The 27,406-nt window shown below is 43.5% G+C and overlaps 2 protein-coding genes across 4 annotated transcripts; both read right to left on the reverse strand.

Annotated features, from left to right (window-relative positions):
- Window positions 1-2,244: 2,244 nt before the first annotated feature.
- msrb3 (methionine sulfoxide reductase B3) lies at window positions 2,245-11,381 on the reverse strand. Of its 3 annotated transcripts, none has more exons than XM_026146375.2 (7): window positions 11,146-11,290; window positions 6,621-6,770; window positions 5,814-5,922; window positions 5,350-5,427; window positions 4,895-4,923; window positions 4,138-4,235; window positions 2,245-3,554 (listed from the first exon to the last, which is right to left on the reverse strand). In XM_026146375.2, the coding sequence occupies exons 2-7, from the start codon at window positions 6,694-6,696 to the stop codon at window positions 3,375-3,377; spliced, it is 570 nt and encodes a 189-aa protein (XP_026002160.1). In that variant the 5' UTR covers window positions 6,697-6,770; window positions 11,146-11,290; the 3' UTR covers window positions 2,245-3,374. The 3 variants fall into 3 exon arrangements, with proteins under 3 accessions (XP_026002160.1, XP_026002159.1, XP_026002158.2); XM_026146374.2 differs by lacking the exon at window positions 6,621-6,770 and adding an exon at window positions 10,035-10,147 and having other exon boundaries at window positions 11,146-11,285; XM_026146373.2 differs by lacking the exon at window positions 6,621-6,770 and having other exon boundaries at window positions 11,146-11,381.
- A 140-nt stretch (window positions 11,382-11,521) lies between these two features.
- lemd3 (LEM domain containing 3) lies at window positions 11,522-27,079 on the reverse strand. The gene is made up of 13 exons (XM_026146372.2): window positions 25,264-27,079; window positions 24,729-24,763; window positions 20,633-20,690; window positions 20,174-20,247; window positions 19,848-19,927; window positions 19,619-19,764; window positions 18,755-18,856; window positions 18,574-18,676; window positions 16,678-16,847; window positions 16,432-16,513; window positions 14,578-14,683; window positions 14,422-14,500; window positions 11,522-13,338 (listed from the first exon to the last, which is right to left on the reverse strand). Exons 1-13 carry the CDS (start codon window positions 26,591-26,593, stop codon window positions 13,169-13,171), a joined length of 2,535 nt encoding a protein of 844 aa, XP_026002157.1. The 5' UTR covers window positions 26,594-27,079; the 3' UTR covers window positions 11,522-13,168.
- Between the last annotated feature and the right edge of the window lie 327 nt (window positions 27,080-27,406).

The following is a 27,406-nucleotide window of genomic DNA, read 5'->3' on the forward strand; positions in this document are numbered from 1 at the left end:
TAATTACCGTTTTTGCAATAGTAATCCCTTACTTTACTCGTTACTTGAAAAAAGTAATCTGATTACAGTAACGCCCATCTCTGATTGCTACAGAAGAATATTTATTTTATTATTTTACATTTACAATTTTTTTTCCTGGGGACCCTGTGACACCCCATTAAAGAGCCGTAGGCTGGATCTCTTAAGATCTGTTAGGTTTGTAAGGCCATGTTACTCCTAAATTTCTATCTTGTTCAAAGAGAAGATATAAAACAAAGTTCTAAGCTAATCGACCTTAGTGTTCTCCTTTTTTAAAGAGAATCGATAAAGAATCGAATCGTTAAACAGAATCGAAAATGGAATCGTGAAAATCTTATCAGTACCCATCCCTACATATAAGACTGCATTGCTTCTCACTTTCTGTTGCGCCTGAACACTGCATATTTACCCAGGGTTATTCCTGCAGCTTATAGCTTTATGGAATTTGAGCTTCTGAGCTTTTGCTTCTCTCCTTCTGCATCTGAGGAGCAGAGGAGTTTCCATTGTGTGTCCGTTGCGTGTGCTACATATACCTACATTGACCACACTCAGAATGTGCAATGTGTGACCTGCCAGCTCTGTCTAAACAGAGACTCACTCTCCTGCTGGATTACAGAAGTTCATCCGTCTACAGCACCAAAGGTCTTGCTTTGCCTCAGGATGTGAGAATGGCAACCTCGGTGTCTAGTCTGTGGGAGGTGTATATATGTCCCATACTATATGTGATGTACCATATAGTGAATCAGCTGTGAGGTTCAGTATGTTCCCCAAACCACCGACCTTTCAATTAGATGACCTGCTGCAGCCACCCCAGCGTCAGTTAAATGCAATGAATGTAACTAGTTTAACACTAATTCAAAGGTAAAGATTCAGAATGAGGTTGATTTTATTTTTAAATAGACTGTTTGAAAAAGTTAAAGGAACACTTTGAAAATACATCAGATTTCAATGGAAAATAAAATTAATTCCTTCACTTAGGCGGCCTCAGTGTGGTTCTGTTGGCTTCAACACGTCTGGCAGTGGCATGTATTGATGTGCCATCCTGAAAGAGCTGGACTACCTGTGGAATCTCTCTGTGATCTACACACCCTGTCAGGCTACCAGTAGTGACACTGACCCAGCCAAATGCAAAAATAGTGTGAAAACACTTGGAAAAGATGAGGAGGGTTGAATTCCTGCCATTCAGGACATTTATCTTCAGCGATGCCTCCGTAAAGCACAGAGCATCATCAAGGACCACAGCCACCCAGCACATCAGCTGTTCTCCTCTGGCAGACGTTACAGGAGTCTGTCTGCTCCGACTACAAGACTTAAAAACAGTTTCTACCATCGAGCCATACGACACCTCAACCACAACACTTACACACACACACAGGACGCACTCAGAAGCTACCTGCAGCTTCACAAGTACTCTGTATAATCTGCACTGCTCACTTCACTTTATTGGTATTTATTTTAAAGTGCAATACTGTACTAACTGCCAATAAAACCTTTGTGCTGTTCAGTCTGTGCTGCTGCTCATTCCTGCCACTGTGCAATATCCCATTTCAGTGGACTCAAATGGGTTCCAAAGTCTTGACCCAAAAGAACACCTTATAAATGGGTTCCAACACATTTGCATCAGTGATGTACGGCTAACAAATCTACAGCATCTGTGTGATGTTACCACGTTAATATGGGCCACAATCTCTGACCAGTGTTTCCAGTAATGTTGAAGCAATTCCATGAAGAATTAAGGCACTTCTGGAAGGTCTAGTCCGGTTCTAGCAAGGTGTTCTTAATCAAAAGGCCAGCGAGTACAAACAGCCTACTTGGCCATGACCGTCCAGCTTTTGTCCGAACTAGTGGACTGGTCCACCAACCGTGCACCTCAGCAGGTTCAGACATACGGTGAGTGTTCAAGGCAACTGAAGTAATCAGACTACAAAAAGATAACAGGTACTGATAGAAAGAACACTTTGTATAAAGTTTAATGTTCACAAAAACAATTAATAGTTTCATGTTGGGTTTTGCTATACCTGCTTCACACTTTCATTGCCTAATCGTAACATCTACTCTTACCAGAAGAAGCCTTTGTTGCTCTTTGTGATACTAGAAGATAAAACTCACAGCAAGCAGCGTTCAGCTCACTGGTCCAGCCCTTAACAACCGTCTCGTGTTGCCTTGTGGTCCCTTGGGAACTACCCACAAATACGTTACAGTTTCAAATATACAAGCAGCAAGTCATAGTGTTGGATACTTTTTATTCACCAGTTAACTATTTCAATTCACACTGTGACCAAAAACTGCAAATATTTCTCAAGGTAGAGCTAAAGAAGGAGCAAGTGTATATATCATTAATAAAATATAAGTGTGCAACCATGTCTTCAAAAATATATGGTCATAAAATCTAATCATTTCAAAGTGACGATATAACAATGTCTACATGTTTGTGTGTGCATGCCTACAAACCAGATCATGTTTAATTCTGCAGACACAATCCAAATACAGACACAGGAAATGAAAGGTTTTGGGTGGATGAAGCTGATCAGCCATACCATGAACATGTAGGGACAAGTTTTTGAATCCAGGAACAATCAGTGAGCAGCAGAGCAGCGCCACAGTGTTGATGAAAAAATACAAAGAAGGTCAGAAAGATCTAGAGAACGCACGAGAGAGGAAGTGCATGAGGATAGCAAGGCACCTGGGGTCAGGTAAGACAGGTTCATGGTGGGGGTGAGATTATATCAGGGCTGTGAGCCCGTCCTCGTTTGCAGGGGACGGAGGTGGACAGATGAGGTCAGACAGAAGTCTCCATGACTGCAATAGTTGGGATCTGTACTGAGAGTAGGGAGCCGGCAGGTGAGCCCCCACAAAGGTGGAGGTATGTGCTAAAGACACGAGGAATGAATGCTGGGTTTTCTTCCTGGATGGGCAGGATAACATGGGCAGGACATTTGCAGAGGAGGGACGGTGCAGGCAGGAGGCAAAGAGGAAGACCAGAGTGAAGATTGATGAATGTAGAGGAGGACATGCAGAGGGTTGGTGTGACAGAACGAGACGACAGCAGTTTGTTTTTAAAATCCAAAGTCAATCCATTAACCAAATTTTAATAAGTGAGAGTAACAAGAACTTTAAATGAAGTGTGTTCCTGTGCGCATCATTAAATGATTGAAAACAGCTTATTTTTCCTCTAATCTTTTCCTTATCTGCATCTCAAAAAGAAATACACAACTTCCTTCTTGCATGACTGTTCACAGAGAATATTTGGTCAGTGGCTGAATCCTGAACATCACCGCATAATCACCTGTTTCTTACACAGTAAGTCAGAATAGAACTAATCTCAGGGGCTTTCTTCTTCTTTCCTCTGTTTTTCTTTACAGCTCAGTCTTCTCATCGCTCGCAGAGCTACTGGCAGCTCCACCCTCAGCTTCACCCCTGGAGGCAGAGGGCGCGGTGTCTTTAGGCTGAAACGCCAGTGAGGCAGAATTGATGCAGTATCGCTTCCCTGTGGGTCTCGGACCGTCGTCAAACAGGTGTCCCAGATGAGCTCCACACTGAAGCAGAAAGGAAGAGATTTACTCCTGATCCTGATAAATGGCAACGATATTCTCCACATGACTTTATTTGCATCATTTTGGTGAAAATTCAGTCGCCAAGAACAGAGACTGTTTGAAAGCAGTCTGATTCTGATCCGGTGGCAAATGTTATGCTTTCTAAAAACCCTTCAGCTACATTTTGTTGAGCCTGGGTCACAGTGAACGTAACGACTGGTGAAACATAGAAACATGAGTGCTGTGAGTCACGTTTTTGTGAGTCATACTGAATCTTGGCAAACGTTGATCTGAGAGAAACGATGTGTTTCTGTCTAATTGAAAATGTAACACAGCCTAAAATGATTCAGTGCATGAATACATCTAAGTTTCATCCACTTTAGTGCCCAGTGGGTAGCACCTCGGGCTAACAGCTTGTGTCCCTGTGTTTGTGTGGCTTCCTCCCACAGTCCAAACACATGCAGTGGGGTTAGGTCACCTGGCCCACAGGTGTGACAGTGGATGGTTGTCTGTCTGTGTCAGCCCTGTGACAGACTGACGACCTCGTAGTAGAAGAGTAAACAACAGCTGTTGATGACGAGTTTACCTGACTGCAAGTAGCCTCTACTCTGTGCATCCCATAGGAGAAGTCATCAGCCTTAGTAATGGATTCCTCCTTCATGAGGTCGCTGAAGGATGGCCAACCTGTAACCATGACAGCATCACGTCGTCTAGTAACAACACGCTGCATCATCATCTGTAACATTGTAGCTACGTTTGTCTGTCGGAGTTACTGTGAATCTCTTTTACAGAGTCGGTTGTTTGTTTACATGAAGTGAAACTTTGTTTTCTATCAAACCAGCTCAGAGCTTTTAGTCAGAAGCAGATTTAACGATATTTATTTTCATATTCATGGACCTGAAAACTTTACAACAATGCATAACAAAAGAGACATCCAGCCAAGTGTAATGACCATCACTTCGACATGAACTACGACGCACTACAGCCACGTATGATTGTGTTGATCCACAGTTTAATTCTTTCTGTTCAGCAGCTGTAAAATATTCATCTTGTTTGTCTAGTGGAAATAAACTATAATAACAGAAGTGTTGGACCACACCGTATTGTTATTGATGTGTTTATAAAAGTTGTTCCAACATTTACAAAAGACTGATAAACAAGTCAGAAACTCCTGCGGCTACACGTCTGCCTGTTGTTGACCGTGTCCCACATTCAGCTTGTTTCCTGCGTGCTGTACAGTATCAGTTTAAGGCAGTAAGAGCTCGTTCTTAGCACACACGTAGCTTTACATACAGTACATTCAAATAATCTTTTACATTTTTAAAATGTGAAGTTTAACTTACCTGATCCGGAGTCAAATTTAGAGTTGGAACTACGAGAGAAAATAAAAATGCCATGAAGAAAAATACTGGTTTGTGTCTTATTCGCCATATTATTTTAAACTGTAGTGGCGTGCTACGTCTCCTACTGTCAGCTGTTCTACTGACCTTTACGTTTTTACCCCACAGCCATCAAAAGCTGATGGCGTACTGGCGACCTCAAGTACAAGGTCAAGTTTTCAGAAATTCTTGTGAATGTGACAACTGAAGGAGGAAGTCACCTGGGATTTTCACATTAATACCAAAGTTACATCTACTGAAACTCTCAGATGAGCTTGACCAGAACTATGCTATGATTTCACCTTTATCCCACAGGTGCCCGTGTACAGAGGCTGAGGGGCAGCAGGCGAGTACGTATGCACACGGCAGCACTGAAGCACTGCGCTAACAGTCACACAACAACAGCAGGGCAGTCTTACCTGAACAGGGCCGACCCACAGACGACACAGGCGTAGGTCCCTTCATCTGTTTGATACGTGAACTCTCCACTGAAGGCGCTGTGGAAAAGAACGAAGTGAAACTTCACGACACTGACTTCATTTAGCTGTGATGCACTTCAGTTCGGACCTTTCAGCGCACTGAGGCGACTGTTGTTGGAACTGTGTAAATAAAACTGATCCCAGTCCTGTTCATGTAACTGAACAACAAGCGGATTGATTTTATCTGGTAATAACTTAGATCAAGTAGTAAAACATCACCATAAATGATGTAAGCAATAATCTGTCAGCTGGCAGCAACTATAAGCTGACAGTTTCATGATTTAGTTTCAAATACTGAACGGGTTGAAGTACGGCTTCCAGAGTAACTTCTGTGATTACATCGACCAGGTCACAGTTTTTACATAATGAACCTCAGTGGTTTATTTTGAAAAACTAACTTGTACCTCTCAGTTCCTCTTTCCTGGGTCACATGGTACTGCATTGGTGTGAGGCGCTGTCTCAGCTCCTCCTGTGTGAACCTCAGAGGCCATGTCCTTTTAGTCCTACATGCTCCTGAGAGGTCAGGCACAGAGAGCAACAAGTATTAACTACACTGCACACCGTCATATAAACAACATGAATACATCTAAGAGCAGGTGGATCAATAAAAAACAGATTGTGCTACAGTTGAGATGAATAAGCTGGATTGTTTACACCTCAACAATCAAAATGTTCCAAATGGATTTCTACAAATGGATCATATCCACCTGAGAAGCTCTGTATTTATGTACGAACTGAAGGAAAGGTGCAAGGCTTTTACGGAGATGCTCCTCTGGGTTGACAGAGAACATATGTGCATGTTGGTAAAACTGGCTGTCCAGGAAAACAAAAAACACACTGGCACCATTTCAGACTGCAAGAATCTACGAGCAGGATGTGGTGCAACGTCACAAACAAAATCACTCAGTGCATGCAAGCTGCAAGAAAGCCAAGCGGTGAATCGTTTATCTGTTAGACTAGCAGGTCAGAGACTAAAGACGAGTTACAGTGGTTGCACTCATTTTTCAGCCAAATCTAGGACCTGGCAACACATGAAGCAGCTCTTACAGGATGAAGTTTACTGGAAAACACAAACTGGCACCAAGTCTGTGTTTGTCAAACATCTATCAGTGCAAAATCTTGGAAAAATGTAAAGTCAGGCTGACACACCAGGAGTGTTAAAGTTTTAGTGAGGCAAAGCAGAGCAGGCACACAGCACCCAATCAGTGGACCTGAGGGAAGACTGCAGGACCTCAGAGCTACAGGCTGACTCTTGGTTATTAGATGCAGCAGATTGAAGCCCGACATGGATGTTGGAGAAACGTATTCCACCCAGCACTAGAACCAAACACCCCTTAGCAGGGTTGCAACCAAGGACTGGGCTGTATGAAGAGTAGCAGACAGAGGGTGAAACAACATCACGAGCAGTTACAAACGAACAGAGTCTCAGATGAGATGACCTGATGACCCAGCAGAGAATGTCAGACTGCTACAGTACGAGACTACAGGCAACATCTTCTACAATTTAACAGTCGTTTACAGCCTTAAACATTCATGTACATATGAATTCTCTGAGAGAGGTTATCACAACATGAGCAGGTCTGCCTCGTTCAAGTACGGGATAACATCAACGAGGCTATCACGTTATAATTCAGACTTTCATAAACACTATCATTACAGAAATGTTAACTTAAGTAAAGAACTGTGCAAAACTCGGTGCAACGACTTATTGAAACATGCAAACATAAATGAAATACATCATATACGGCACAAGTGACGTGTACAGAGTGCGACCCCCTTTATTCTCCGCACATCCTGAACGCTCTTAGGCAGTTAATGTCTTGAAGCAGTCTTCAGGAACCCGTCTCTACACTTATCAAAGGACATTACGAGGCTTTCTGGATGTTGACTCCCTTTGATTACGTGATCCCAGACTCCTTTGTGACCAATAATGTTCCATCGTGTTTGAGATCACAGTCGTGCTGCAGACTGAATCCAGTCAGAGGCTTTTCAAAAGATACTTGATGGGGATTATAATCTGACAGTACTTTCCTGCCTTCATTATTCTGTTAGCTTTGACAAGACGGCCAAACACCACAAGTGGACAAACCGCCCCAAACAATGACACAGCCTCCCCCACGGTGTTCTGCAGATGGCTGTTATACCTCATTACTAATGACAATTGAACCAAATATTTCACATTCAGATTCCTCGTCCATGACGCCGACTTCATGAACCGTTACTCAATGAGAGCTTGTCGCTGATTTTCAGCAGAGATCTTGTGTAATATGGTTTACCTCAGCGTTTCTGACACGCTGCTAATACAAAGTGCATCAATGCCTTAAAACTGGTTCTTTACCAGGCTGTCCGTCATCTGTAGACACAATATTGGATTAGATCTTTTTTTACAGATGAACTCAGTGCTGTGAAAACAGATACAAGTTTTCTGAAAGTGTAGAAAACTGCTCACAGATGTTTCTAATGTCAGGGAGGCGCGTGTCGTTCCTTGTAGTGATATTCAGCTGTTGACAACTGTCGCGCAGCCTGTTAGTAGGCCCTCGATTGTGCTTCTGCGGAAGGTTGAGGAGATGTTGGCGTTCAAGCCAAACCTCCTAAGCCTCCTTTAGAAAGTATAAGCGCTGACACACCTCCCTGACTACACTGTCCATGAGTCCTGGAGATGTCCTTGATAATGTTCCCGTCGAGGAACCTAAGCACCGCTGATGTGGGTGGGCAGGTGTTCTTCTCTTTGGTCCAACATCAACTTCTTTGTTTTGCTGACGTTGAGAGAAACGGTTGTTGTCCTGGCACCAGCTGTTTAGTGCCTACACCTCACCTCTGTAGATTGTCTCATCATTGTATTACAAAACATTACAAGACATCCTGGTGTGTTCAAGCCGTCTTTTACATGTCTTGATGCACGCTCAATCATCCAAGTCAATCCCAGAAGGTTGATTCTGTTCATCTGGATGTTTTCAATGGAGAAACGTTTCAGCATCATCATCATCAGGTGACTGCTTCAGTCTCACCTGGCTGCAGGTTTCCAACCTTATAAATAGGGCTGCCACAAACGATTATTTTGATAGTCGACTAGTCACCGATTATTTTTGCAATTAGTCACTAATCAGATCATCATCCATTGGATGTAAAACGTACAGCTTATTGCACCAGCAGCATCTGCTCTTATATAACTATCATTAGCTTACAGCTTTAAGTGTTTCAGGTCTGTGCTAACTAAAAATAAAGACAAGATGATAGTTTATTACATTTTAATGAAATTTGCAGATTGTTTCGGTGAAGTTTAATAAACTCCTTGCTATCTAAACTATAACAGGACACCGGAGTAGATTCTCGAGCATCTCACACTTCTGATAATCAGCTGTCTGCTTGACGTTTATTCAGCTGTGTAAAAACTATAACTTTAATCTCAGCCAAACAGATTTACTCAGGAACAAATAAAATACTGAAAAAAGCCAAACAATAACATTTAAGTTATCTAAGTGACTTATGTATCATGTTTAACCTGTACGGAGCCCCCCAGGGGACATGGGAGAAAAAAAAATTAGGGAGGAAAAAAAAAAAAATTAGGGAGGAAAAAAAAAAATTAGGGAGGAAAAAAAAATTAAGACGGACTTTTGCGAGCGCTCGCAATACTTTTAGCCACATTCTTCGGAGGCCGCCAGCTCGAAGCCGACCGGGAGGTCGAGGCACGATGTGCCGGGAAAGCGGTGTTCCTCCCGGCTGTAGTAGGTCTCGACCTCCCGTTAGCTTCGAGCTAGTGGGTGTCAGATCTCCAAAAACGTCGGAGCACTTTTGCAAATATGTGATGTCTTGTAAACCGAGCAGGTATCTGACATTTACACAACTACATTCACGCCTCAAAATATCTTAAAAGTGTATTTTGTGACCCAGAAAGAGTAATATTACAACTAAGTAGCTGCCGCCATTGGTGGAAACTGAGCTGGGCTGCGCTATGAATTCTGGGACACAGCTTCTTCTTCTTCAGGGTTTAACGGCAGTTGGCATCCTTGTACATGCAGTGCTGCCATCTTCTGTTTCAGTCCGTTATTACACTCTTAAATCCTGCTACTTATTCCTGCGTCTTTTGGGATCTTACAAAGCTTCAAACGATGCGTCGACTATTAAATCAGTCGTCGACGATTTTAATAGTCGACTAATCGTGGCAGCCCTACTTAAAAACAGCACATTTGCATAAAGACTGAAACCAGCACCACTGGCTCTTAAACAGGTCATTATTTAGCTCAAACCCATCCAGCACACTAGTCGCGGCTCTACTGTACGATCGGTACTTTAATACTTCAAGCCCAGTTCTGGTGACGATGTTTCCATCAGTGGGTCCTGACACATTAAAACCACAGCACTTCAGTAGCCTACTTATCATCTCTTTATAAATGCTTGTGTTTGCAGCTGACACAGCTGTATGCATGGTTTATGTAGCACTAAGGTGTGTTGATATTTTTGGTCATAATGTACAGTACGTATACGGTATGCTTTTAAGCACTGGATTACATTAGATTGATTGAAACACACACCTTCTTTGACTAAATAAGAACCACAGCCAACGTTGGTTATATGGATGATTTTACACCTAAACTAACAGGTTACTCTAGACAAGCAGCAGGTACCTAGAAGAGCAGCAGGCAATGCAGGGTGGCAGACTGAGCTGCTACCCTGCCTGAGGGCATGATGCAGGGCCACAAAAAGGCCACGTCTGACGAGGACAGCCATAACAGTCACACTGAAGACAGAGAGAGAGAGAAAAGAGGACTATCATATTTGGATTATTTTATTAACCCCAGAAAACATGCATGAATGGGATCTACTGGCTGTGATTCATAAGTTAAACTGTTTTGAGGTAAGTTCTGTGGGTAAATACTGCTGAACACCAGCATGGCTGCATTTAACTATTTACTATGAATTCTTGTTGAAACAGCTGTTTCGTGGCTGCAGGAGCTGATCCATGTCTCTCTATCACACACACACACACACACACACACACACACACACACACACACACACACACACACACACACACACACACACACACACACTATCTTCTAATACATTTTGAAATTCATCTTGTAAATTGTGCGTTTGTGTGACATGTGTGTTATAGGTAATGAAATACTTTTTATAGTACTGTGTGAAAGTGGCCTGTAATGTAAAATGGTTACATTATATACACACGTGTGGAAAGCACAGAGTTTTGCTTCAGAGTGGATAAGGGACAGCATTACATACGTCCATTCAAACTGTAAATACAGGTTTCAGCTTAGAGCTCTGGGTGCTCCCAGGAACTGCACACCCAGCAGTGCGAGAGCAGCCACGGGGCTGGTGCTTCATGTCGGGAACGCAGCTACACGAAACCCTCCAACTGTGACAATTCGTGAGATTTTCACCAGATACGTCATGATGGTGACACCTTCGGCCACTAGATGTCAGTTAGGTGTAGCACCGTGGATTACGTCACGAGTGGGATTATGTAACACGCACCACATTTACCGATATTTGCAGCAAGTATGCACTCAGTAGGAAACGAGGACACGCGTGTTAAAGTTATTCCACACTCCCACCCGTCTCTGCCCGCCGAGCATATCCCCATCTTAATATTCGGTCTTCATTTGGAAACTAAATCGTTTCAATGTTCGCCCCGTTTTTAAAATCCGAGTGTTTTACATTCGTACAGTCCCCGATGGACGAAGACATTCCCGGTTTACTAACAACGCGGTAACGTACCAGCGAGGAGCAGCAGCAGGACCGCGACGCTGACGAGCGGCTGGCGGCGGAAGGAGCTCCCCGTGCCGGCGACTCTTCGGAGCGTAAGCCAGCTGACGTCATAGGCAAACAGCGGAAGGTTATCGGCGCAACCAAACATGCGTCCGGGTAAAACGACCTGCACATGTCCAATTATGGCCACGACTTCACTCGGCGACTCCAAGCCCCTCCCCCTTCACGGTCCCGCGAGCTACCGTTCCATAATTCCAACCACGGACGGTATTCCCGGTTTTTCCGGAGTTGTTAAAGCGGCAGCTTTGAATTAAAATAAATAAAATGTATAAACTCTTTCCGTCTCGCGTACAAACGGCAGAAAACACACACACGTGTACAAATATAAAAACTAATAAACCTTTAATATGAGCAGTTTGTACAATTTACAAATCGCATTAAAATGTCTGAAATTATTTGCAAATCCCAAAGTCGAACCACACCCATACAAGAGAAATCAAACTGCATATAATGGCATATTTGAGTTATATCAATACACAGGGTTTACATAAAACATCAGGTGTATGCGTTTAAGCAGAGGAGCCATCACATGAAACACTGACATGCAGCCCCTGTAATCACTGTGGCGGACACGTACAAAAATAGATTACACTGATGCACTAACAACTGGCTGATTTCTGAAAAGTCTTTATTTATGTTGTACACGTCCTGACAATATAAGGTCATCCCTGATGGAGGAAAAGATATTTAACCGGTCCAGCGACATAAGAATATATCAGCTCGGTTGTCAAAAATTAAATAAATACAAGCTTTTGGTTTCATATCAAAAGAAACTGCTACAAAACACCAAATCTCAAGATGTCACGCAGAACTGGCGTTACTCACACTTTAAACAGTTTCTCCATTTGTTAAGCCCGTTACATTATCCAGTAATGCATCACCAGTTCAAAACAATGAAAAGAAAGGGGAAAGGTTTAAGGCACCGTTGGGTCGTCTACTGCAAACTGCTGCAGCAGCCGTTGAGCATTTTAAGTTTGCGCCATCTGTTCAACTTCACACTGCAAAAAGGAAAACGCTCATTGTTCAGACCACCTGGAATCCTTGGCCTCCTTACAGTCTCTGGAATATTTGGAAATTAGTATTCTAACCTGTAAAAAACGTGATAGTGCTTTAGAGACAAACCAGTGGTTGTATCAGTACAAGAGGCTGACAGGTGAGGAAACACGATCAGTTCTGTAGGCCACGCATGTAAAGACCACACGCTGGCGCATTAACGACCCAACACGTAAGAGGGGAAACAAACAAGAGAAACAAAAAGATTCGGGTATATAAAGGACTATAACAAGAGACGAGAGCTCCAGGTGAATGTTAAACACTTTGCTATAACAGCAGAGTACTGGGGCGCCCCGCGGGCTGCTGTCCCCCAAATCGAGCCCAAAGAGTGGCTGAAAAACCAAACGCAGCGACCACGACGCGACCGACGCTCCGCTCTTCCAGCTAAACCTCGTGCATCCTTGTACTGCCGAGCGCGGCGTGAAAAATGTGCGCCGAAGGTTTACTTTGAGTACAAAGATGTCGTAAAGCTCGTGCTTCACATATTTACAGCACAACCTAGAAGCCTGTCTTTACTAAATGGTACTAAACAGGTTAAATACACTGTTGTACTGAAAGTTTATGTCGAGGCACGCTCTGCCACATGCAGCCGTACATGGCCAAACGTATTCCATTATAGCAGGACTTTATACTACGAATAATAGAAGACTGGAGTCTCTGCAAAAACCTTAAACATCCACAAGAGCTTTGCTTACTTCTAAAATCTGTGACGTTTCTAATATAAAGAGTATTAAGAAAAAAACAAACACTGCTGAACATCTTCTCTTGCAAATTTCCTGTTTTCAGAAAAGTAAACTGAAACAAATGAAAACGCTCTGCTGTGACACACTGAAGGCTTTCCTGTTATAAAGCAGCAACATCAGACTGGTGCTGTGACGTGGGAGGAGCACACGGTAGGAGGTTCAAACACGAGCCGCCCTCACGAGAAGCCCGGGGAGCTGGCTGAGCGGTGATGCTGCAGGTGGGCTGTAGTGTTCGTGACACTTGTGGCGAGGCCAGAGGCCTTGAGCGGCGTGCTGCAGCCCTGTGCCTGTGGAAAGCGCTGGTGATAGCGGTCCAAGCGTAGATACTTCACCGTCACCAGCTTACCTGTGAAACAGAAGCAATCACTGCAGTGCTCCTCCATACATGAGCCAACCCATCACAGGGTCATAAATCATGAATATGAGCGACATGTATTCCCATAAAGCTGATTCTTTCAATGTTTGTGGCAAACTGGACCTCTAGCAGATGCGTAGCATACGAAGGTTCACCTACAGGTTGCATTTACTTCACTGTCGGCCACGTGCATCGTCACTCAGAAAGCTGGAAAACTATCACGTGAAACGCCTGAAGGACGGGTTTTTGTCCTTCGAGCATCTAAATCATGTCTGTTGATATTTTTGTTAAATTGGTACTGCTGACATAAACCACATTATATCATTTTGTAGGGAAATCCTGCTAAAGCCCAGAGTGAATATCAGAGGCTCCTCAGTGTTGAAGCACAACATGTCCTGTTTGCTCTCATTTACAGTAGAAACTGATGTTAATCACAGGGTTGACAAACATGTTCCCTTTCTGTGCTCTTCATGTATCACATGAGTAATGATGGCTGTGCATTATAAAACCTTACGTGAGGGTTTGACATAGAAAACTATTTTTTCCAGTCATTCGTATAAAATTCTTCCATGTTTTTGGTTAAACTGAACATGTTCGACAGCAGCACCTGAGCTGTGAGCAGAACTGTTCTAAGGGGGAGATAATCTCGCATCTATCAGAGGAAATCAATCAGGTTATTTGGACGCTGCTTTAGACTCTGTGTGAACTCAATGAGGAGCAAATGTGAGCTGAACATGATTGTATTTCACAGCACGTCACTGAACTTGATCCAAACATCTCAGTGGTTCCTTTAACTGCAGCACGGGAGTAGCATCATGGAGATGATCAAAACTTTGAAAAGCAGCTGTAATCCTGGCTCCTGTTCAGCAGCATCAATACTGGCGTGGACTCTGGCAGCAGCTCCAGCTGCACTTACAGTCCACTTTCATTAGGAGAGTTTTGGGAGATTTACCTACGGTATCTATTTGCTTCCATCAAATTCAATATGATCATTTTTTCTTAAAACTGTATATTTTCTCAGACATTCGCTATATTTCATGTTTTATTGTGAATAACATATCATGTGTGATTTACCATCAAACCAGGAGCCATGAAGCGCCTTGAAGGCTTTCCCTGAGTACTCTGCAGAGAGACACTTGACATAGACGCAGCCCTGTGAAGATAAAGGAGGCGGGAGTGACACGTGCAGCTAACAGCATTAAAGCCAAACTGTGGGCAGGCACAACGTACCTCTCGTGAGGTCTTGTCCACAGCTATATGGACAATGCCATCATTATCGCTGCATTTCTCCAAGATGGCCTCACGAATGGCTAGGTCCCAGTTCTCCCCCACCTCCCTGAAAACATCAGGTAACAAGAGCAGAAAGTCACGTCTGTAAACACTGAGGACAGAAGCATCAATCGTTTGTCACCTCTGTTCCATCAGGACAGAAGGGCGATAACAAACGTGTAGTTCTTAAAATGATATAAAACACCAGCTTCCAACAACTTTCCACCCAAAGCAGAGCTGCTGGACAGGACTTTGCTAAATGTGCAAGGAAATTGTTGCTTCAACCTTTAGCAGGAACAAATAACACGGAGCCAACAGGTCAGCAGACGATGCTCTTAACACGGGACTGCATTTCCCCTCCAACATCTGGACTCTGCAGAAAGTTGTCTGGGAACTTTTGGGAACTTTAGTTCTGCTTTTTATAAAATCGTCCCAGCTTCCACCTGCAGCTGGATCACTTCCTGTCGGACAGACTAGGCAGGCATGCCTCACTCTCAGTGCATCGACACCAGTTCCCCCAGGACTATTTACACTTTCTCCTCCCTGTTCACCAACAGCTGCACCTTTAGTCACCAGCCCATCATCGGGCTCATCTCAGGTGCAGACGAGTCCATCTGTAGGAGGGAGACTGACAGCCTGGTGAACTGGTCGAGTCTCACAACAGCCTGTTTGTAGATATGGACGCCTGGATATGTAGACTCACTGTTTGCAGCTTTAACTGCTTCAACTCTTCTGGCAAAGCTTTCCACAAGGTTTAGATGTGTGCTCATGGGAATATTTGACCATCCAGAAGAACATGTGTGCAGTCAGACACTGGTGTTGGATGAGAATGCCTGTGAAGCAGAGGGTTGAGGGTGGGGTGCCGGGGGAAGGTTGGCTGTCCCAGCTGACAGCAGTCATCTAATCCCAGTAGGACGGCGGGGCCTGGGAGAGAGAGTAGCGACGGGCACGGAGAAAACGACGAGCGACTGAAAAGCTGCTCCGTCAAGAAACGGTAAATTAAACAAACACCAACAGCAGAGTTGCGTGTCTGTGGTGCCGGCTTTGGGGACTGGGGGCGTTACAGCATGGTGTGCAGTTCCCCCTCTGCTTCATCCCAAAGCTGTTCTCTTGGGTTGGGGTCAGGACTCCAGTTCTTCCACAACAAACTCACTCGTCCATGTTTTTAATGACTTGTTTTGTGTCCTTGGGTGCCGTCATGTTGGAACAAGAAGGGCCCATCCCCAAACTGGGAGCACGAACCTGTCCAAAATGTCTTGGTGTGCTGAAGCACAAAGAGTTCCTTTGACTGGAAGTAAGGGGGCAAGGCCGACTGCTTAAAAACAGCCCACCTCCACCAAACTGGACAATGCAGTGAATGAGCACCGTTCTCCATCCATTAAATGGTTATGGTAACATTAATATCCTAATATTACAATCCATCAACAATTGTTTTCCAAAAAGTCTGCATCACATCCCAACGGTGCTCCATAAGACTGATCTAGTGACAGAACATTAGAGTACAATGAGCTCTGTGACACGGAGTCGTATCCATGTCAGCAACAAGACTGAAGCAGCTGATGGCTTTGAAACGATGCTCAGCTGGTACCAAGAGGCCCAACGTGTGGCGATAACATCAGCCCCACACCGTGTCACTACCACCAGCCTGAGCTGCTGATTACAGGGTCGGTCCGTACTTTCAGAAACAACACATGTTCATCTTTTCCATTTATAACGTACTTAGTCTTGAAAACGTTCTAGTCCTCTACCCTGGGACATCTTTAGTGATGTATGTGATCCTAACAGATCATCAAACATGCAGAAGAAAGAACTTACATGACTGGATCAAACATGTTCCTGATTTTCAGACATGGGGTCAGGCTGTTGGGAGGTGAATTCCTCCGGTCCAACGGAAACGCTGAAACAGCAACATGATCAAACTGTTAACGGGCAGGTGATCGCAGTAAGAACATCTCCATAAAGTTTACAGACTGGTTAACGTGCCATTAGGTCCATCAGCATTTAGACAAACAAGTGGCCTGAAACGCCATCTGATCAACTAGACGCTCTTTAGTGCGTTACCTTTTCCTTGCCAGACTTTGGAGGAGCCCTTGTCACAATTAAGAGAAGGCTGGATCCACCTCCAAACCAGGAAGTCTGCTCCACCAATCCTCTGAGTCTCTGTTCGAATCCTTGATTCATTCGCTGAAAGAAAACTCACGGCTCGCTCCCAAATCTTTTTCATTTTCCTCCTGCAAAACAAAATCCCCAAATCATCAGTACCCCAACTGGGCACAACCCGGAATTTCTCTTATACAATATCCCGTCCATGATGTGGGATACAGACTCATGGAAATGTATCAAATACCTAGAAACAATTAAAATCTATAATTAAATCCAACAAATAACCCCCTATTCCACCCCAGATTAAATGAAGAAATAACAATAATGCACGTCAGAAAAATACCTTCCAAAGGTTACACATAGGGGTGGGCGATATAAACGATATACATTTGGCCAGCGACAGATTTTGACTACACCGCTCTATCGCGATAGCGCATGTTGATGATGTCATCAAGCTGCGCCTGTTTTGGTCGAAAGAATCGCAGCAGCTACAACCATTATCATCTGCAAATGATGGCGGGCGACAGTCACAGCAAAGAGATGAAGCACTTTTGGAATATGGGGAAAGCCAAAAACTGCACTTCCTCCTCTTCCGTAACATTGATTCATTAATGCTGAATCCTCTGCAGCTGCTCTGTTCCCATGTTGTTGCAGTATATTAAACACTAACCTCGTATTGTGGATGAATGATCTCAGTTGTTCTCCTGACTGGAGTTTGGCCCGTGTACAGCATCCTGCTATGCGACTGCATTTGTCCCTGACCACCAGAATCACTCACGTTAACTTTTATCGAGTGGAAAAAAGTTCATCCTCCAGCTTCACTGTGTTTGTTATGCTAACATAGCTGTGTCGCTAGCAATCACGTAGCACAACATTATATACCAGCTAGTCCAACTTCAGTAACCTGCAAACGTCACTGCTGTTTAGTTTCTGTCTTCATTTATAATGGCACCCAAAGCGCTTTACAATGCCACTATGCATTCACTCTCACATTCACACACTGGTTATTTATGTTGGAAGTGGCAGCAGAGCTGTACGATTTAATTAGTTTCAGAAATCTCTCAGTCAGAACATGGTATGAAATGTTTAGGTGGAAGCTAGCGAGCTAACTTCCTGTTAACTTCTAACTCCGTTAAATTTAATAACTTCTGTTTTCATGGATGCCTGGATGTTAAACTTAATTGTTACACCTGGTAAAGCAGCAACGCTGATCATTTTATTAAAGATGAAAGAATTTAGACAGTTTTTAAACTCTCAGTGATGCTGCAGTGTTGTTTGACTTTGGGACCTGAAGCTGACGGAGTTTTGGACCCAGATTACTCCATGAAGCTCCTCCCTACGGCAGCCGTAATGCTCTGACGATCCATCAAGCTGTGCGGCTTATCAAAGCTGTACTAAAACATTTTTAACAGATTTCTGCCAAAATCGGTCCGAGGTCAGTAAGCACAACCAGAATTCATACATAAGGCCCACTCTCGATTTTTGAGAACATTAAAGGATTTTAAGTGTGGAAAATACGTTATACAGAAGAATATATCGCGATACATATCGTTATATATCGTTACCGCACGTGCTTCAAATTATATCACAAAATGAGTTACATACTAGTTACACAGTAATTCTACTTATTGATACCTTTCACAAACGGAGAGTTGAGTTTCAATCCAGCTCTGACGTCTGGACAGAAATGTGAAATTTCCTCAAAGACCAACGATGTAAAGTTAAATCTTATAACGTACAAAAAGTTCAGACCCACCTCAACCAAAGAAATTAAAAAATAACTAAATAAATAAATCAGTAATCTGATTACCCGAGGAAACTGCTTTGAGGTCTAACACTAAAGATGGGACTTACCGGTCCTGCGGCTGAACCAGCGAGTCTCTGACATGCGGGATGGGCAGGTAGGGCTGTAGGTCCTGGTTCTCTTGGCAAGCCTCACCATGAGTCTTCATCACATCTGGATAGGAAGAAGGTACCAAACTCATAAGCAAACACTTCCTATCTGACATCCAAGTGAATACGGTGCGGTCCTTACCGATGATCCTCTCCACCATGTCGTACATTTGTCTCGTCTCCGCCTCGTCTCTCCTCCAGCGATACTTCACGTAGCACACCACGCTCCACACACAAGCTGCCGCTGTGCAGACAAACACAGCATTCACAGGTTCAAACAGACCAGCTAAACACTGCCTCCACATCTGTATCAATCTAAACTCTGATGGATGAATCACTGAAGCTGGTGCTGCTGACAAGAACGTATTCAGGGTATATTTAGTCATTATATTCGTTTATCCTTGTTTTAAGGACCCATTTCTTATCAATCAGCTGACAACAGAATGTCGCTCCTGCTCACCTACAAACTATTTGATCTTTCTGTTTAGTGTCAAAGTTTTTATATCATTTATTGAGAAAAATGCATGAAACAATCATCACCTGTGTGACCAGAAACTTGGTGGGTTTTGCTTTAATAACAATTTGGCCCCATTTTAGTGTCTTTGTAGCAGACCACACTTTAGTTGCCAACAGCAGCTACTGCAGCAGACCATCAAATGATGGCATTAACACCACATGGATCTCACACCTGGATGGGGTTTGACTGATTTCCAAACATCAGTCGAAAGACAAAATGTGTGTTCCTTTACAAATGACTAAAAAATAGATCCCATTAAAAAAAGAAGCTGTGTCTAAATCACGACACACTGCAAAGACATGCTTGATAATTCCTTCTAAAAATGACTCCCGTCAGGTGCTCGCCCCTCATTCACAAACCAGATGCAGAAACTGCCCCCGCTACCATGAGGGGAAGGCTTTCTGAATCATCTCGTGAGGGACAGCACCCACCTGCACAGTCCTCATTATAAACTCCATGTTTACAGTTTGTGTAACGTGGTTTATTCACCGACTGCAATGAGGAGGACTCTGTTTATGATGGTGAAGAAGGCTCGGCGGAAACGGCACGTGAAGGACATCTTGGGATGAGTGGACTCCAGCCGAGCGATCTCAGACACCTTAGTCACCGGCTCATCCGGCACCGCTCCCACCAGCCTGCAAACACCGGCACAGAAAGTGAGTGCACGTGTCGCTCTCACGGAGGCAGCGAGGAACTCTTCAAAGAGGCTGAACATTACCTAATGCCAAATTCCTGGCCTTTTTGGATGATCCAGTCCAGAGAGTCATTAATTAAGCCTTTAAACGATTTATTTTGAGCCTGCACAGAAAGAAGAGACATGATTCTCATTTATTTTAAGCAATTTCTGCTGATTCACTTAAAGAGCCAGGTGCTATGATGTTTATACATGAAGACTCACATGTGCAAGCACATACGAGTAAGCTGCATTAACCTGGTTACTCCACATGGACAGCAATCAGACTGCTGCCACACTTTGATTTAACTGTGTGATAAAAGATGGAACTGCTGACGTTTCCTATTGAATGTGTTGTTGTGTGGATGTACCAGTAAATACAGCGAGGCCTCATCTATGGACACACTCCGGTTTGGATGATTTGGGTCTCCACAGTCATGCTGGCCTGTAATCACAAGATTAAACTGATGATAATCTCGCTTTAATCCAACTTCCCCAGATCAGCACACACACAACAACGAGCTGATATGAGCGGACAGACCACACAAATGTCACAGACATCTGTTTGTGCTATATGTTTCTGTAAGGACAATAATACAGCCTGTTAGAATCACCACATAATGTCCCATAATGATCATTCTCTGTACTCTGTGTGTGTCTGAAAATTTACTATTAAATCAAATTTCAAAGGAAGTTAAACGATGTAAAAATGGAGCAAATATGTTAAAATCTTGTGTTCACATTAGCTGATGTGGTAACTGTGCTGTCATAAATCTGATACTGTGAAATAACCGTTTCCATATACAGTTAATAAAAATTAAAATCATTACCAGCAACAAAGGCCAAGTGGTCATGAAGACTGAGCAGCAGCTTTTGGATCACATCCTTCTGTAAAAAGAAACGCCCGATTATATTAGAAAGTACCAACAAAACTGCACTGATCTGCATATTTATTCATTTTACTGACAAAATCTCTGCAGAGAAAAAGGCCATTACACGCAGAAGGCGTGGCCAAAAAGCAGCACGCCACTCTGAATCTTTCGGTCAAACACAAACACAACAAACATGTTGGGGATTTAAGTTCTTAAAAAACACGTTGTGAAAAGAGTCGACATCATCCCAATGAGCAGAGACGTTTCTGGACAATAAAAAGGAAGAACGACTCTGGGCAGCAGGAAGAATTTCATGGAGGCCACGTTCATGTTTCCGGTGGGCAGTGTGGCAGTGGGAGCTGAGACTAGACGTGGGTTTGTTTTTTAAATCAGTTTCCCAATTCAAATGGATTTTAGTTTGAATAAAGCATTATTGATTCATTGAATCCTGAATGATTTTCAAGTATAAAATTTGCCAGAATCTCAGGTCAAAGTTCATAAAAATATTTCAACAATCACCAAACGAGAGCAGGACACAAAGACGTAAACACAGAGCGTGGATCGTTCACCCGACGGCACGTCTCAGTGTACCCACAGACCAGTTTACCATCAAAATCTGTTTGATCCTCAGTTACTCTGACACAAAGGCCTCTGCTGTGATGCTCACACCTCTGATCAAGTCTCACAGTGTCAGCTTTGTTTTTATACACAGATATAAACATGGAGAAGTAAGAAGAAATGATCAGAATCATAATACTTCTGAGTCAAAACTCCGTGACGAGGCCCAGCTGAGGAGGCAGAGGAATCGTTTCAGAGAGCCGACTGACCCCAAGCAGCGTCTAGATGTGTCTGAGGACAAATAGGATTATTTTACTAAGTGTATCTTCAGAAATGGTGCTTGTTTTGAGCCACGAGCGTACTTGTTGGTGCCAGAAAGTATTAGCACCAAATTTACATGCGTTTTTCTACCTCCACTCAGCAGCCATCTTTAATCCACTGTGGGTAGTTCTTATTTGAAGCATTATCTGAATAAACAGTAGATTCATGGTCATGGTGCCATGTCATCAGGTGTCAGGCAGGTTATCTGACCTGCAGTTTAATAGTTGGACACAGGCCTCTGACAGAAATCGCTCTTCATGAGCTTTTTTATCTGCTGTTTGTTGCAGCTTGGTCAGCTTTAGGCAAAACACTACGTAGGTTGAGATATTCTAAAATAGAAAGCATTGAAGTAGCACTTTTCCACGGTGTTGTTTTGTTTAAGCTGGGAAGTGCAGATACCCCACTTTGCTAATGACAGCGAGTCAACATCTGTCAGAACTTTAGGAACACTGCTGGCGCAGTGCTGTGAAAACATGTTGGCCACCAAACTGATGTGTTTATTTTTGCATGTTTGTTGTGCTTAAATGTTTCAGATCTTATATGAACAAAGATAAACTGAGGAAACTGAAAATGTCATTTTCAGATGATGACATCATGTTTTTAAAAAGCTATCCAACCTACACTGTCACACGCTTGGACACGCCTTCTCATTTAATGCTTTTTCTTTATCTTCATGTGTATGTATGTAGCTAACAAAGAAGTGTAAAACAACTCAAAACATGCTTGAGATTCTTCCTTTGCACATGCTGGTATTCTCCGATGAGCTTTATGAGGTTGTCTGCAACGCTAACAAACTGTGGACGGCGTGCAACTTTGAGGAGTCTAAAATATAAAACACATTTAGAGTTATTTATCAACTTTCTCTTTGCTACATAATTCCATCTTGTTTCATATATTTGATGTCTTCAGTTTGTATCTACAATGAAGAAAGCAGCAAAAATAAAGACAACATTAAATGAGAAGGTGTGTCTTCTGATTGGCTGTCAGTGTGGTTCTATGTAATATGTAAAACTGCCCACTAAGCCTAATAATTGGTGACGCCATGATTTGCAGCAAGAAGTGCAATCGAGCATGTGTGATAACTGCCAATGAGTCGTTGCTATCACTCTACAGGACTTCTGCAGACTTGTTTTTCATGTAGCCACCAAATCTGTTCATTGTTTTTACGGCCTCGATCTTTTTGGTAAGCAGTGGTTTTAGCTTCGAGCTCTCGTGGACGGCATTTTCACCCCATCTCTGTCTTATCGATGCTTCCCTCAGGGCACCAGTAAACCCACTGTAGCGTTCGCATTGCTCACCGCCGCTGATTTTCCTGCTGTTAGGGCGCAAGAAGCCGCTGCAGTATTCTTGTGAACAATAGGTGGCAGCACTCAGGCAATATCATGACATAAGTGTTGCTATAGGAAGGGAAGAAGTCACAACTGAAAGCAAAGACTTTCCCCGAGTGCCCATATTTCAAACAGCAGTAACAATCCCCTCTGCATACATGTCCATCAGAATGGGACGCCAACCTTGGCTAGGTTGTATTATTAATATTATGAAAACATATAGCTATGTTTTCATATTCAGATGACACCCAGCTTTATCAATCCATGAAATACGACGACAGGTTGTCTTAAAGACAAAGACCTGGGTGGCCTCTAATTTCTTGCTTCTAAATTCATTCAAAACTGGCGTTATTGTACTCGGCCCTGAAAAGCTTACAAACATGATGTCCAACCACATACTTTACACCGACTCTAGTAAAACCTTGGAGTTGTTGTTGATGAGGATTCAATGTGCAAAGTAAACAAATATGCAGGACTCCTTTCTTGCATTTGTGCAATATTTCTAAAATTAGAAACATCCCATCTCCGAATAATGCTAAAAACTGGCTCGTGCGCTTATTACCTCCACACTGGATTACTGTGATACATTATTGTTCAGCTGCCCTAAAAACTCCCCTGAAAGCCTTCGGTTGATCCAAAACGCTGCAGCCAGAGTGCTGTCAGGGACGAGGGCATTGATGATCATCTCTCACACTGGCTTCATGGCTCCAAGTTCATTCCAGAACCTAACTGAAAATCTTTCTCCTCACATACAGGGTTTAAGACCTCATAACAATATCATCTCAACAGAGCACTTCACTCTCGGACTGCAGGCTTACTTATGGTTCATATTTAAAAGTAGAATGGGAGGCAGCGCCTTCAGCTTTCAGGGCCACCTCCAGTTTGGCACAGACATCCTCGCTACCGTTAAGATTAGGCTTCAAACTTTCCCCTTGGATAAAGCATCTGGTCAGGGATGGATCCGGTCACCCTGAACCCTCCCTTAGTTACAGTGCAATAGGCCTAGGTTACTGTGGGCTTCCCATGATGCATTGAGTGTTTCTTGTTCGCTCACTGTGCTTACACACCTCTCTGTATGTAATCATTATTTATCTATCATCGTTTGCTCTTTTCCACAGTCTGTCACCCTCCCCTGGTTGTGCCAGAGGTTCTTCCTGTTAAATGTTGTTTTTACTTTCCACTGTGTGCTTGGTCACGGGGGGTTGTTGGGGTTGTCTCTGTATACGGTAGAGTCTCTACCTTACAATACAGAGCACCTTCAGTAACTGCTCTTGTGACTGGTGCCATACGAATAAAACTGAATTATTGTTGAATCATAAACACTGTCCTGTACTGAGGCAAGTGAGACTATCTGATAACTCTCCGTTTCTCTCGGTAGGCCGTCCACTCCTGGGGAGTTTCATCACTGGTTCAAGTTTTCTTCAGTTGTGGATAATAGCCTTCACCACAGTTTGCTCCCAAAGCCTGGCTTTGTAACCCTCTTCAGACTGATGGAGGTCAGAGTCTTTGTTTCTTACCTGTTCATACGTTTCTTTAAGTTGTAGTTAATTAATGATTAAACAAGAAGGCAATTACTTTTCAACATATGGCCCATTAGATCTGTATACCTGTGTTCAGATCAAATCCTCATTTATCATCTTGTACCAACTTGGATTATCTGATATCTAATGTCACAATTCAGTTGATGATCTGAAACGTGTGACAAATACACCAAAAAAATAAATAAATCAGCATTGCAAGTTACTGAAATGGTACACACTGTTAATCTAATCATATTTTCTGTGCTGTACATTTGAAAACCTCTTAACTTAAAGAGTAGGGGGAGCCTGAAGAAAGTATTTACTTACATTAGGTGTGTCAAACTCTGGGGGAGGGCTATTAACTGAAAATGAAGAAGAGACAGACAGTCAGGACAATTCTCATAAAAGTTTCCAAAGTACACGGATTGAGAAAAACATCCATAAATTACTTTTTCTGTTAAATATAAAACTGTTAGTGTGTGCATTCGTAGCTTTTGCACATTGTGCATCATTTTAAGTGTAACGTGATTCTTTTGATAGTCACATAATCCTTTTATCTGTAGGGGCACAAAAAACAACTCAGAAATTGGTGGAAGTGAATTTGGAGCGCCGTCCCCGTCCGACTGCTGTTCTGTATTTGGGCAGACTGACTGTACAGATTCCTGCCAGTCTAAAAATGCTCATCTTTGGATCTGTTTGTATTTGGGAATCTCTCCAACTTTGGTGTTTGTTCAGCAGGAACATCCACTCAAAATACACAAAGAATAAACACTTGAATACATTACCAGGCAATAAAACAACTGCATGCATTACAGTCCCTAAACGTTAACACTCCAAATAGGCAGTTCGCCCAGATACTCACTGACGTTATCCACCTCCATGGCTCCTGAACCCCTCATCCTGAGGTACATGAGGCCCAGCAGCACAAAGAAGAGACACGCCGCTGTGAGCAGGAACATGGACAGGTAGTGAGCGCTAAAACTACCTGAGGAAGCTAGCTCTTCCCTTTTGAACTGCTGGAGAAGCTCATCTTCGGGAGCAGACACGTTTCTCTTGAGCGCTGCGTGGCCGTAGGAATGGTTGGGAGCAGGGGTGTGAGTAGAGTGGTTGCGCCTGTACGTCTGCGACAGACCGCTGTAGGTGGAGAAGTGCGGTCTCAGCTCGGTGCTGTTGCTTCTGGATGCTCCGTCCTCCCCGGTGGCCGGACTGTTTTTACCGGTGTTGCCTTTGTGGTTTTCGGTAAGTGACCTGTAGATGGGTTTCCTTGGAAGTGTGTGACTCCGCGAGTCTCCCAAGCGGCTATAGTCCCTTCTCCTTAAATCATCTTCCTCTTCATCCTCACCTCGACTCCCCCCCATGCTTAGAAAACGACGAGGCGTAGCTTCTGTGTTCTGCCCATCGGTCGCAGACCCTCGATCAGTAACGTCGGAAGATAACGCCACACTGGGGTGGTTTCGTCGAGGCTCCAATCTGTCGCATTCTGGGTCGCCGACGCCAAGCCCACTAACTTCCTCCTCGTCCGAGTCTGAGTAATCTCCAGCTAATTTGCTAGCATTCAGGCGAGACGCCCCGCGACCATTTAAAGAGCGAGATTTCTTTTCCATATCCTCCTCATAATTGTCCTCGTCCCCTGAGTCGTCGTAACGCCGTAGTCCCGCATCGGGACTGGGTCTGTCACCGACTCCCCAGCCCAGTGAGACACGTCTCTCTCCGTTCTGACCCAGGGAAAAATTGCTGCTTGGTGTCGCACTGTGGTCGTACCGACTCTTGATAGCCACACTCGGCGGTGAGGCAGGCCTAATCTTAGGCTGCTGTTGAGAACTGGAGCTTCTGTTCGCTCTGCCACTGGGACCGAGGCCTTTCCTCTTTAGTGGGGTTTCAGCATCAGACTCGTCGGAGCTGAAGCCGAGGAGGGAGGACTTCCGGCCCGGTCTCCTGCTTGTATTCAGGTGCGTGACGTCATGGCTGACTGGCCTAGATGCCACTGTGCTACCGCCGCCAGTGGTACTGTTAATGGCACCGATAGTACGGGTTTTACCAGGTCTTAGTCCTCGCTGCTGTTGCTCCTCGCGAAGCTTCTTGAGTTTCTTCAGGTACACCGGACGAGTGTTTTCAGTAACGGGCCCTGGAGTGAAACCAAAGCGTTTTAATTCCAAAAAAAGCTCCTCATCCGTTAACTGTGTTGACGCCATCTTGAAAAGACCTCGAAGACGGTTCTGTGACGGAAATGACGTAGAGGTGAAGTGGCAACCAACTGGGCTGTGTTCAAAATCACCAACAAGCTGCGAAAATATGTCGCAGACACCCCCTTTATTACGTCGCGGATGTTTTCAAATAATAGTTTGTTTCACTTTTTCTGTGCGCATATTAAAAATCTAATTACTTTTTTTCAAACAAATAGCTTTATTGAACGTGTAAACAAACAAAAGTAACCATCTAACAACTGAAGGCACGGTAACAACGAAAAACATACAATTTCAATATGAAAAATATAAATAAATACAAATCACACAAAAAGGAAAAAGAGTCAGAGAAAACAATCACATTAAATCAAAATTGTTAGGTAATAAAAGTAATTTCACGTCACAGACTCACTGAACCGCTTTACGTCATTCTTCCAGTAATTCCAGTCAGGCTTTGCTTTGAAAAATCTGCATCAGTGAATAAAATATTTTCCAAATAAATTTACTTTTTTTCTCGTTTGTTTGTTTTCTGTTTTTTAAACAATTGTTGTTGTTATTTTTTTATTTACAAATTCCACTTTACTACTCAGTGAATGGAGTAAATGGTCCAAAAAATGAACGAGAACATCTTCAGAGACTGGATGAAGTCCTGCAGCGATTAGAGGAGGCGGCCCTGAGTTTAAATGTCAGTTCACAGAGAAAGAAGTGACATTTTTAGGACACCGGGTGGATAAGACAAGCTTACATCCAGTGCTGGCTAAAGTGAAAGCAGTGCAGGGGGCGCTACCCCCAAAATCAGTGACAGAGCTCAAAGCTTATTTG

The sequence above is a fragment of the Astatotilapia calliptera genome, chromosome 17 (assembly GCF_964374335.1).
Source record: "Astatotilapia calliptera chromosome 17, fAstCal68.1, whole genome shotgun sequence".
NCBI classification, from domain to species: Eukaryota; Metazoa; Chordata; class Actinopteri; order Cichliformes; family Cichlidae; genus Astatotilapia; species Astatotilapia calliptera.

Excerpts from the sequence above, each read along its gene's own strand:
- msrb3 (XM_026146373.2), bottom strand. The coding sequence starts at position 11,284 with ATGTTTGGTTGCGCCGATAACCTTCCGCTGTTTGCCTATGACGTCAGC. Across the intron at positions 5,923-11,145 it reads CCTGCTGCTGCTCCTCGCTG|GAGCATGTAGGACTAAAAGG; the intron begins GTACGTTACCGC and ends CTGACCTCTCAG. Across the intron at positions 3,555-4,137 it reads TAGAGGCTACTTGCAGTCAG|TGTGGAGCTCATCTGGGACA; the intron begins GTAAACTCGTCA and ends TTTCTGCTTCAG.
- lemd3 (XM_026146372.2), bottom strand. The coding sequence starts at position 26,593 with ATGGCGTCAACACAGTTAACGGATGAGGAGCTTTTTTTGGAATTAAAA. Across the intron at positions 24,764-25,263 it reads CATGGAGGTGGATAACGTCA|TTAATAGCCCTCCCCCAGAG; the intron begins GTGAGTATCTGG and ends CTTCATTTTCAG. Across the intron at positions 14,501-14,577 it reads TGGACAAGACCTCACGAGAG|GGCTGCGTCTATGTCAAGTG; the intron begins GTACGTTGTGCC and ends TTATCTTCACAG.